The 13391-nt window shown below is 33.5% G+C and overlaps 1 protein-coding gene across 15 annotated transcripts in view; it reads right to left on the reverse strand.

The window, feature by feature from the left end:
- pHCl-1 (pH-sensitive chloride channel 1) overlaps window positions 1–13391 on the reverse strand; it is a 158295-nt gene that overhangs the window by 54211 nt on the left and 90693 nt on the right. For 8 of the 15 annotated variants that reach the window (XM_025305899.1, XM_025305893.1, XM_025305888.1 and 5 more), the window contains 4 exons: window positions 12706–12926; window positions 12395–12477; window positions 12111–12251; window positions 7937–8029 (listed from right to left, as the gene is read on the reverse strand). In XM_025305899.1, coding sequence (XP_025161684.1) covers window positions 7937–8029; window positions 12111–12251; window positions 12395–12477; window positions 12706–12926 — 538 coding nt within the window. The remainder of the gene's footprint in view (window positions 1–7936; window positions 8030–12110; window positions 12252–12394; window positions 12478–12705; window positions 12927–13391) is intronic. The other 7 variants (XM_025305896.1, XM_025305898.1, XM_025305897.1 and 4 more) reach the window with 1 other exon arrangement.

Genomic DNA, 13391 nt, shown 5'->3' on the forward strand with positions numbered 1-13391 from the left:
GCAATATCTCACTCGCCGTTTTACTCTGGAGGAATGCTTCGAAGCACAAGATAAATTTTATTACTCAATTAAACAGAATTTAGGGCGTGTACTTAAGAGGTACGAAAAGCAAATGTTGACCTTCGCTAGATTATGCTTTATTTGTCATCAGCAGACCGGACTGTATTCCTGCAAAAAATATTTGTCCGTCGACTATTGTCTACAACATAAAGAAGAATTCGAACAGCAACATACTCGCGTAAGCGAGTAAGCAGCTACACGCGTGACATAATTGACGCATGCGCAGTAGGTTGCGGAGGGAATAAATGCACCTAATATTGTTTCAAAGTGTTTTGGCATTGCGACTGATGCTCGAATGGTTCGCCGGAATTTACCCATGACTTTCTGCGTTTCGAATTGTCATAGAGTATTCACTTTTTATCGTCCGTAACAATTTTCCATACGAAAGGCTTTCTACGCTGCTTATTGAGAAAAGAAAGATACATTGCCACTTGTTGATTTTTATTGGCTTCAATGAGTTCATGTGGAACCTATTTTTCTTCTTTCTGAATTTTCCCCATCTCATGTAGGCGTTTGGAAATAATTTGTTGCGTTACTCCTAACTACTTTGTAAACTCTTTTTATGTTTGTGCTGAATTCTTAGCGACCAATTGCTCCAAATCATTGTTGCCGCACTTCCGAGGGCCTCCAGGACATTCTTTGTCACTCAGACTGAAATCGTCGCTTTTAAACCGTCTAAACCAAAATGCACACACATCGTACGATACAGGATAACATTTTATAAAAGAATAAATAGTCTTAGAATTTGCTCAATAATACGGTATATTAAGGATAAGAAATTGTTCCGGATCACCCTATATATGATTAAAAATAATTTACTCCTTTATTCCATTTGTTATTATGAAAATGTAAAAACTTTTAAAAATAATACAAGAGAACATTTTTTTAATAGATACCTTTTTAAATTTTTGTTTATATATCACTTTGTGAAGCTTTACTTAACATTGACTTTCTTATTTTAAACATTTTTCTCTATCTTTTATAACTTAAGAATTATACGTTAAAAATTAGAAGCACTCTCTTGGTTTTGAGGTTAAAAATCATATCTTTAAAGGTCAATATGGTAAGAGAGGCACGAGTGAAACATACCATTATTCATGTATTGTGTTATTATACATACCCATTTTACATCCAAATCTAAGAATTCGTGTACAGAGTATTCCTTTGTTACTAGAATGAGCACTATCTAGTATGAGTATTATCCTGTAAATCTGGAACCTTTTTTTAATATCTTGTATGTATGTGTGTATGAGTGCACATGTGTGTGTGTATGTGTGGATTAAATAATTTGATTGAAAGCGATTTATTCATTTTAGGAAGTGTGTAATTGCCATTGCTTTTTATTATTTTTCTATATTTTATATCTGTAATTCGTAAATGTTGCTATAAAATTAGATCAGTTATGATATTTAAAAAAAATCTATTAAGATTTCTGCTTTTCCATTATTTTATATACAAAGTATAACCTTATCATAACTCAGTACGAGGAATTCATGGAGATATGAAACGGATTAAGATAAATATAAAAGTCCTACATGGTTTTGCGATATTCGTAATAATTGACCCAGCAAACACAATGTAACATGTAACTTACTTGTTAGTTGTAATTTTCTACTCAACAATGTAATTATCATTATTATATAATTATATATAATATAATATGTTTATTATGTAATTATATAATAATTATTATATAACATAAGCATTATATAACAATTATATTGTTGAGTAGGAAATTGCAACTAACAGATATGTTACATGTTAAACTGTGTTTGTTGGGGACTTGTTAATCATAGAGATCTGACGAGTGAGCACGTACCGAGATGGATGATTGAAGAAGCGTTGCAGTCGTTTGGGCCACAGCATGGCTCAATCGGTCTAGTAACTGTTGCTGGCATGCGGCGAAACGTAGGAACAGTGAAATAAGATTAGCGCATAGCCGAATAGTGACGCACTGCCCTTTCCCTCGCTGCGCGCTAGCAACAGTTGTTGGATCGACTGGGCCGTGCTCTTGTCTGAGTAGCTACAACGCTTCTCCAATCAACCATCTCGTTACGCGTTTATTCATCAGATTTCTATAATTAATAATTCGATAATTATCGCGAATATCGTAAAATTATATGAAACTTTTATGTTTGACTTAGTCAGTTCTATGCCTCCATTGCTATGGCTCCATGTTATAGCTACATAAGTTGCAAAATATTCTATATATGTACAGGGTAACCCATAACTCAATACAAGGAATTCATGAAGACATAGAGAGAATTAAGATGAACATAAAAGTCTTATACTGTTTTGCGATATTTGCAATAATTACTGAGTTATTAATATGAGGCAGAAATATGATGAGTGAGCACGCGCTGAGATTGGAGAAGCGTTGCAGCCATTCAAGCAAGAGCGCAACCCAGTCGATTCAGCTGTTGCCGGCGCGCAGCGAGGAAAAGGACAGTGTGTCTCGATAACTATTGCGAATATCGTAAAACGATGAGACATTTATGTTTATCTTAATCCGTTCTATGTTTCCACAATTTCCTTGTATTGACAAGGAGATGGCAAGACATGTAAAATCGATAATTGAATGAGACATATTTCATTCGAATGGAGGAATTAAGTACATAAAAGCCCTAAAAGGGTTTGCGTGCATGGGCCTTCGTTTGTGAGAAATTTGCAATTAAAAAACAGCTACATGTTAAGTGTGGTAACTTGGAATCAATAAGCGTCAAGCGCGGATAGCTGCGAAAGCTAAGGCGCGCGCTAGTCATTTATCGTCTACGTCCGAGGAGTATTCGAGTCCTCGCAGTGCCAACTTTTTTTCTTTTTTATAATATTATGTATTACTATATTTTATGATATTTCTATAATATTTTAAATATTTGGTAATTATGCATAAAAGAGGCCCCCCTCTGATTTAATTTATTTTTAAATATGTTGTTGCAGAAGTCTTCCTGAGTCGTTTCATATACATATACGGTCGGACACAAATACCTTCGGTAATACAAGTTGAGAAACGATGAAAGTAGTAAATATGAAAATTTATTTAAAGTAATGAATCACCGAAGCATACACACACACACACACACCGAAGAGGGGTGCGGGGGGGCCTTCGGCCTCCCACCCGTACCCCCCCTCGTCTGTTCGAACGTCATTGGTCTTGCGTCACGTGGAAAATCGCAAACTCATGTGACACAGAACAATACGACTTTCCATATGAAGTGAGTTTCGTGGCGATTATCACATTTTTTGATGCAATGGCTGAAATCTTCCCAATTCCCAATGATAGTACTGAATAAATCATCATTAAACATTTATTTTTATACTTGTTATTTCTATCCTTTCTCAACTTGTATCTCCGAAGCTATTTGCGTCTGACACTTATATATGTATATGAAACGACTCAGAATGACTCCCCCAACAACATATTTTAAATAAATTAAATCGGGGAGGGCGCCCCTTTTATGCATACTAGGTGCGCAACTAAGTTTCCGGGTTTTTTTGATCAATGAAAAATGGAAAATTTCAAGAGAAATACAAAAAATGGTTTATTCAAAGTATCGTCCCTTGCTAGCTACACATTTTTGCCATCTCTTTGGTAATACATGAATACCGCGACGATAAAACGACGCGTCTTTGGACCGAAACCATTCATCCAACCAATTTTGCACTTCTTCGAAATTGGCCAAGTGTTGCCCAGCCAAGCCATGCGCCATCGACCGAAACAAGTGATAATCGGAAGGGGCCAGATCTGGCGAATACGGCAGGTGCGGTAGCAGATCCCATTTCAGCGTTTTGATGGTATCTTGGACGATGAAAGTGCGATGGCACGGAGCGTTGTCGTGCTGCAATATCACTCGTTCGTGTCTCGTGTTCCATTCTGGCCGTTTTTCGAGCAATGCATGGTTCAAATTGATCAGTTGTTGTCGGTAGCGATGCCCATTGACAGTTTCGCTCGGTTTCAGCAGCTCATAGTACACGATTCCTTTCTGGTCCCACCAAACGCAGAGCATTATCTTCTTTCCGAAGCGATTTGGCCGTGCCGTCGATGTTGATGCTTCGCTAAGTGAAAGCCACGATTTTTTGCGTTTGGGATTCTCGAAATATATCCACTTCTCATCGCCAGTAACAATTCGATGCAGGAAACTCTTTCTTTCATGCCGCAAAAGCAAAATTTTGGAAGTGGCTCTTCGATTTTCCATCTGTCTTTCAGTCAACTCATGCGGCACCCATTTTCCTTCCTTTTTTCCCATGGCATGTAAATGTTTGGAAATATCTTGGCGAGTCATGTTTAATACCTCCGCAAGTTGATCTTGTGTTTGCGTATCATCTTCATCCAATAACGCTTGCAGATCGGCGTCCTCAATTGTTTTTGGTCTTCCGGAGCGCTCCTTGTCCTCAGTGTCGAAATCGCCACTTCTGAAGCGTTTAAACCAATCTTCACAGGTAGTTTTCGATGGTGCATGTTTGCCGTAGGCCTCCTCAAGCAAACGACGTGCTTCAGCTGTACTTTTTTTCACGTTAAAACAGAAAAGCAAAGCTTCCCGCAAATGCTGTTTATTTGGCACAAAACTCGACATCTTCCTTGTTAGAGAAAATATTTTTGCGTTGCGGTATGTGTTGGTATTACAACTGGTTATTGTTAACAGATGTCCAAGCTATAAAGAAAACACAACTTCAGACATGTACACATATGTCGACTACATGTGTCGTTAGCGCCATTCATGTGTGAAACCCGGAAACTTAGTTGCACACCTAGTAAATACTAAATATTTTTATTATTTTCTATAAAGCAAAAATATAATGCACACATATACAATAATATCTGTCTTATTATATAAAAAATAATAAGAATAAACGTTTTAATTATTTATTATAAAATTCAATTTTATAATTATTGTACATAGATATTATTGTATACGTGTGCATTATATTTTTGTCCTATAGAAAATAATAAAAATATTAAAAATATTATATAAATATTATAAAATATAGTAATACATAATACTTAATACGTAATATATAATATTATAAAAAAGAAAAAAGTTGGCGCTGCGAGGACTCGGACATTCCTCGGACGTAGACAATAAATTACTAGCAGGCGCCTTAGCTTCCGCAACTATCCGTGCTTCGCGCTTATTGATTCCAAGTTACCACACTTAACATGTTAAGCTGTTTTTTAATTGCAAATTTCTCGCAAACGAAGGCCCATGCACACAAACCCTTTTAGAGTTTTTATGTACTCAACTCCCCGCCCCCCCCCCCATTCGAATGAAATATGACTCATTCAATTATCGATTTTACATGTCTTGTCTTCTCCTTGTGAGTTGTGACACGTCCTATATAATAGATAACACTTATTGTACTGAGTAAAGGATGTTTAGTAAACACGGGTCGAAAAATAAATATATCCTTTCAGAAGTATAAATATTTTTCGAAAATGTTTTCTTGATAACGCAAGTTATTAGATAACGCAAGTATTTATGTGCTTCCATTGATCACGCGTGAATAAATAAACGAATATTTTACCATTTTATTATTTCGATGTATTGATTTTACTAAATCGATTTTCAAGCGTAGTTCTTCCTTATCATGATTTTTTGACAAATATATAATTTTTGTTTTTTGATGTGTTTCTTGATGAAAGGTTACAAATATGATACATGCGCGATGAGACTCTTTAGCATTTAAGTAGAACATTCGTCAAAGAATGGATTAGATGAAGTGGACTAGTTGCACAGCTTCCTTGATATCCTGATTCAATTCACTGGATTTCTTCCTACCGAGATGTAAAAAGCTTAGTTTACTTTTGACTCATAAATAATATACGAGAATTATATCAGCGAATTTAAGATGCAACTGATCAGATTTGAGGAATATCAGGATTATTTTTTTTGAGAGAATTTACAATTTTGTAATTTGAAGATGTCAAATGTATAGAGATGAAATAGAATGCTCACATAAAACATTTATTACAAACAAAGCAATAATAAAATAATAATATATTAAGACACTCATTTCTTTGTTTCTTCATTGCACATGATTAAAGAAAGTGTACAAATAATTTGCGTTATTAAACTCGGAAAACTCGGTTTGTAATTCTAAAAGGAATAATTCTTCGATCTATGTTTACTAAGTATTTTTTATTCAATATAATAAGTACTATTTACTCTAGAAATTTTTAAACTCATTTTTTTTTTAATATCCTATGTACAAAGTGTTTAGCATAACGATTCACATGATTTTTTAAACACTTCCGATAGTTTAAAGAAAAAGTTGTAAACGTTCATCTAATTCACTTAAGCTTGCAATAAAAAGATTTGAAAAATATTTTCTTTATAAAAATCAAAGTCACCTTGAATATTTTAAAAGGCACCATGCAATCTTTTTTAACATACTTGTCCTTTGTCTTCTTAACAGCCTTCACAAAAATTGTTTACATATCAAATAATCTTCATATGTTCCATTTAATATAAAAAAAATCAAATCCATATTGTTAGAGTCTTTTTGCCACTGTAACTAGTGACAAAGTTGTCTCGGAGAAAACAACTTGTAATGAATTATTTTACTTGCTTTGTGTATGTACATACATACATGTATACAAACACGCACACACACTTTTGTTCTTTGTTTTATAGTAGTACAATTAGGAAAAATATTTTGTTGCTTATGTAAGTGTATGTATGTAATAATGTACTTATATCTCTATTAGAATTAAATACATTAAAGTGATATTAAAAACGTGACATAATGCTGGATTTTTATTGCGTAACTAGTGATGAAGTTGTTCGAAGGCGTGTACTTCAATATACGAAGAAAAAAAGAGGTAGAAAACAGCATGTAACCATTTTCAATTTGTGGCCACCAAACTCCACATTTGCGAAAGCACTTCAAGCTTAGCAAAGTACTAACGTGAGGGTTTTAAAGAAGGATCTGTCAAAAGGCTGGCAGGCATGAAGAGGAACATCTACGATTAGGGGGAACATCAAACTAATACTTCAGTTACGAACAATCCTACACTCCATACATTTTCTTGCTTATGTTTGTTGATTTATTTTCCATGTCGGAATAATACTAGGCATTGGTTCGATAATTACGACACAAGCAATAGTCATCGTTGTGTATATTGTTAAATAATTTGAAGCTCCTGTCTTATTTGGATTTGCTTTGGGAATTAATTTCAAGCAAGGTTTTTATTTCACGTTGAAAATATTCATCTAAGAACGCAGATAAAAATTTCAGGGTAGGGTCATTGTGCAAATAAAAATATAATATGAAAACAAAGCGAAGCTTATACTGGATAACGCGAGTAATGACGATATAAAACCCCGACAAAAATTTTATTTGAAGGCTATTCCAATTTCACGGCCCGCAACCAATTGCGCCCGGATAAAGTCTATACAAATCCTAGTGCTATATGACATAAGCTCATCAAGAATTAAGCACCAATATAAATTATGAGAACAACAGATGCCAAATTAAATATAGTGATATGTACTTTTATGAAAAGAAAATCTCCCTTTCCCTTTCTTGCGTTTGTTCCTTTCTCAAGGACCTGCAACGCAGAATTAAATATGCATAGAAAAACAAATTTTCGGCGCTTCAGCATTCGCAATGATCTAATTTCCAATTTAATGACCTCCATATATGGTCAATATATCTACTTATCGTAAATTTATCATCTACTTATCATCTGCCAACTGTGCGACAATTTTATGCCGCAAATTAATGCTATATGCGAAGCAACATCGAGTAATCTACTTGGGACATCTTGGCATTTCGAGTTTGGTAAACTTGGTCCTGTCTCTCTCTCCCTCACTGTTTCTTCTTCGAATTGTTTTATCAAAAATATTAGACTCGCGTCGAAGAGATAGAAGTAATTTACCTTGCTCCTCAAACCTGCGCTGGCACAGCGAGCACTTAGAGTCTCCAAATTCATCGAACTGGTCCTCGTAGTCGACCATGATCTGTCCGTCAGCTGCAACAGAACAGCCCACGATCTTCCTTCCTATCTTTTCCTCGTGTTTTCTCTTTCGCATTTTTCTAGCTGCTTTTCTCGAAAGGAGGATTAGGCCTCCGTAAAGTGCCCGAATGTGATGCTTGATCCACGATAATGCTTAGACCTTACTAACAATCAATCTTACATCCCCCCTTCCCGTGCGGATTTTACGAATCATTTTCTAAAACTTACTGTCGCTTTACCTTCGTTTAGTCTTGTACTTTAAACGGTTTACGGCGGTTGCAATAATGTTTTTTCATCCCTGTGTACAACGAGCAATAAATATGCATATTAACGAATGATAAAAATAATCTTAGACAATGTTAAGTTAGTTCAGAATGATCTAACACGAGTTAAGTATCGATGTTGTATGCAATGCAAGACTGAGTAGTAGTCGTATAAATGACAGAAGGAGTAAATGTCATACACAATATAAAATTGGTAAAAGTTTTAATACTGAGAAGATAAGAGGCCAAAGGTGAATTCAAATTTCAACATTCTATATACGTTCTTTGTATCTTATTGGATCGTGTACGCTTCCCCTACCCATAAATCTTTACTAAACTATGATAGCATATCCTTCACTGTAAACAGATTAAGCATACTCATTTTCCACCATGGTTGAGTCCTTTAGGGCGAAACGTATTAATTAATACGACCATTTGAGACAATGAATTTGTTTAGATGTTTCTTTTTATGACATCTTTTAGTGACAATTGCACTTTGGATATTTCCGGTATAATGATTTAATTTATAGATTTCTTTTCATTCGCATTTATGATTAAATGTTTCCTTACGTCTATAACAATCAAAAGATAGGTCTGTAATACGAGAAGCACGATAATGCTTGGTACAATGAGAATATATTACGAGACGTATTCGTAGCTCGTATTTTGACAGAAAGCAGCTTTCGTTAATTAGATGGTTTTCAAGATGTCAATATGAAAAAAGGCACGTAGCTAAAAACAACCCATAGATCTGACATGCTGCAAAATTCCACACCTCAAAGTAGGAAGCCTCTTGCCGTAGACCCGAAGATCAAAAAGCGATCTAAAGTTTATCAGCTTGCCAGCAAAGTCAATTGTTTTTGTTTTTTACATACACGTAAATCCTATTTCTATCGTAGCAGAAGCCATCAGTAACGATTAAAGTTTTTACATTACGGCAAAACGCAATTCTATATTTGTCACACGGCAAAATAGCACGACGAATTTTTCGCAGTTTTTTTTTTTTTCGAAATCCTTCGCTGTAATTGTCGATACCGCAGCGAACGTATCGATTGCAAGCGCGAGAAGGCGAAGGAAGAACGTTTTCGGGAATGAAGAACGTTCAATGAAGAGTCATCGTAAGAAAGAAAGCCTCACCCCAAAAGCAAACCACGGCCAGCTCAGTTGAAAAGCGAGACAGGATCCAAGGTTGCCAATATGCATCTTCTAGGACAATCTAGGGGATCTATTTCCGTACGTGTCATACACTTGTCAAAATATAAATACTAATGTTATGACGTCAACTAATAAACGAGAGGAAATAGCACGGATATATTACTCGTTCACTGCTACGTTCACATGCACAAGTGATTCTCTTGTGCGTCTATGTACAGCTATATATGTACTATGTGCTCGTGTATCGTTTTGTGCGCGGCACTCGATAGGTTTCTCTTTGCGACAGATTTATTTCACAAAAAAAAAACACAAAAAAGAATACACACACGTAAGAAAGAAGAAAGATCCTCTGAGAAAGCAATAAATAACAAGTGAACGTATCACTTGGAAATTAATTCACGCTGTTAACGTTTTCTCATCACAATATCAAATTAAATAAAATTATTACAACGTATTTAACACACTTCAAGCACGTTCTGTAGATCGTATTGTATCGTATATAAATCTAGAATATACGTAAAGTTACGATGTGTATAAATATTTATTGTCTCAACATAAGGAAATATACGTAATTATTAACAATATATAGATCGTAAAAGTAAAATATTGCGCGAAGGAGCCCTATATTACTATTCCCACAAAATGCTTCCTTTGCTGAAAAAAATAATCAAATAAAAATATGCCAACTGCGCTTTAATTTTACTAAAAGTTTTAGAACATTTTAGGAAATTAAGCTTGTTACATATTTCACAAAACAGGATAGAAATATAACGTACGCTGCTATATAATCTCCATGCGTGTGAACTTACCTTTTAGGCATATCTCATTAAAATCAAGTGCTCCATAAAAATTACCCACGACATCAATCGTTCTCAAATAAACGAGGTTAAAGTAAATAACAAAAACAATAACAGCGATGAAATAAAACTTGAACTTGAATTAAGATTCACTATCGGAGGATGTTCAATCAAAGTCATTGTGTTTTAACGATTAACTGAATTGAAAGATTAAAAAGTTAAATTTATGCTAAATAAATGATATTGCAAAAAAATGTCTCTTTTGTAATTTATAGTTGCGAATAGGAGATATGGGATTAAGGATGTTTCTTTTCGGCAATAATGTCGGATTTATTGATCAGAAGGCAAAGCGTCAATAGAAACGATGATTGGTATCACTTTGAATGGAGCAAAGGCTTGAAAAATGCATCGGCTCAGGTGCTTCGATCTAATTACTATTGTAAATGTCGCATTAATTGTTTGCTTAAAATAGCTTAAAAAGAAAAGCTTAAAATAAAAAATATATTTATTTATAATAAAGCCAACGTGTTTATTTATTTGTAGAAAAAATAGGAATGTTCTGATAGAATTATATTTTTACGAAAATTCGTTTGCGATGTAAAGTAAATACGCCAATTTCTGGATATTTAAGAATACTATGAAAAGAATTATAAATAAAAATTATAAACAAAATAAAATTTAGTTATAAAGAAAATCTTCTTAATCAATTAATGTACATATTAAGAAAATTATTCAACAGTAAAAATACGTTCATTAAATATTGATTTAAAAATATATTTAATAAATGAAAAATTTTATGAAACGTATGTATCGATATCTGGAGATATTTATTTACATAATAAATTTATAATAAAATCGACAACTTTTTTTATTTTATACCAAATTATGAAAAACGTTAACAATTCTACAAAAATCAAGGTAAAATGTGTTCATATATAATTAGTTATAATATAATATAATTATTTATAATTATCACTTCATCAACAAAGCTTTTATTATCTTATTTAATATACTACACGTTATTGGTCTTACATTTTTTCAGGTCGTTTTATTTGTTTTATTTGTGATATTAATATTAATAATATAGAAAATCCAAAAGTGGAATTAATAACATTTAGGATATTAAATAAAATAATATTAAAACCTTTTTTTCGATGAGACAATAATTAAATATTTGATCTGATTCTCAAATTGGTGTCGTATATTGGGATTTGTTTCCGAACATGTTTTTGTGAACATTCCAGTTCACTTCTTCAGGGAGAGGAACGACCTGAAAGAGTTCAGATTGTTTCTCTGCTTGAAGAAGTAAATTAAAATATTTACGAAATATTGGAAACTAATCCATGATGAACGGGACACCAACCAAATCGAGCATTAACTATATACATGTACTTAATTTTCACTAACAAATGATCTTTTTTATTCTTATAATTCAAAATAACTTTATTAATCTCATGAATAATTCATTATTTTTCATTATAAGCATCAATATGATTCGAAAATTCTTGCTCCATTATACTAATAAGTAAAATACTTAATTACTTTACAAAAAGTGTTTGAATATTACAGCTAAAATTAAATCTTTAAAACATAAAAGAACATATTTCTATTCTATATTAAAATTTAAATTATTTTGATTTAAAAACTATATAATAACGAAAGTATCCAGATATTGATATTTTATCTCAGTGGATAGAGAAAAAAGGACATGGAAAAATTATATTTCAGTCATTCATAAAATAAAGAACACAAAGATATGAAAATGTAAATTGCAGAGTGCATCTAGTAGTAACTTCTCTATAAGATGCACATATCATGTTTAAACAAATCACGTTCCTTTCGTGAACAAATTTACGAAAACATGCGATTGTGTGCACTCACCTCGCCAGCTCACTTTGATCGGACATGTGATTGTCTGATTCTTAATGAGATACGCGTTTAGTGATGTTAGACTCGGGCTTTTTCGCAACGTACCCTCGTCGTTCTTCCACACATACGTAATTGCTGTCTGCTCGTACGATACTGAAAGATAGAACAAAAGTGGTTTTGCATAAATCTAACTAGTCATAGCTATTGACAATGCAACTTTTTTTTCTTTTTTTTTTATATAAAGCGGTCATGACGAAAACTATGTGACTTGAGAAAACTGAAGACTTGATACTCACTGCTTTCAATCGCGAATGAACACAATGGGTCGTCAAAGGGGAAGATATTAAGTCTACCCTGGCAGGATAGGATAAGGTGACGCCTGCAAGAAAAGTATATATATATATATATATATATATAATAGTATATAATCTATTCATATAAATATAAAGAAAACGTAACACTTTAATTGTTATAGATTCCAAATAACTCGAGAAAGTTTGTGAAAGTGTTTTTTTCAAACCTTTCATGATAATGCTTTCTTATGTTTGTATTTTCATCTAGTTCAGTTTAGCATATTTAGCATATAAAATATTGATGTTATAAGTACCGCATAAGGTAGTTGACGGTGCCGTTACGATATATCCGCAAGGCAAAGTGAACGGGGATGATGGGATCCTTGAAATCTCCATGCATTATGAAATAAGTATCCGGTAACCAAATATCCTCGTAATGATGAATCGCATTTAAAAACTCATATTTGGATCTATTGCTATAACGCAATCGTGGATCGTACCACTGTTGCTGCAGCAGAAATTCCACCTCGTATTTCTGTGAAAGTAAGAAGAAGATCAAAACGTAATCTAGCTTTTATTTTATTTCAAAACTATAATATATTTGTGAACTATTTCGCGCGTTTCACAATTTACAAATATTTTTGACATTTTGTAATCGACACTTTTACAAAATGCTCGATGCCGCCATTTGCGACTACTATTCACCACTTGAAGTTAAATATTAGGCGTTTCGGTTAATTTCTGCTGTTTTTTTGCTTGAAAAACATATTTATTTCAATTATAAAATGAATTGATTAATTAATCAAAATATTTTCGATCGTTTTATATTACTTTTTCTCATCTTTCTGCTAAAAGATGAATTCCGCGGCGATAGACTCCGGTTTTGAAGTAATCCATTCATTCACTCATTTTCGGACTTCGTAATTTCGAAAGCGTATGTCTTGAAGGCCATGCTACATTGAACGGAACAAGTGAGGATCAAATGGACCAAGTCTGCAAA

Source organism: Harpegnathos saltator, unplaced genomic scaffold, assembly GCF_003227715.2.
Source record: "Harpegnathos saltator strain DR-91 unplaced genomic scaffold, Hsal_v8.6 scaffold720, whole genome shotgun sequence".
Classification (NCBI taxonomy): domain Eukaryota; kingdom Metazoa; phylum Arthropoda; class Insecta; order Hymenoptera; family Formicidae; genus Harpegnathos; species Harpegnathos saltator.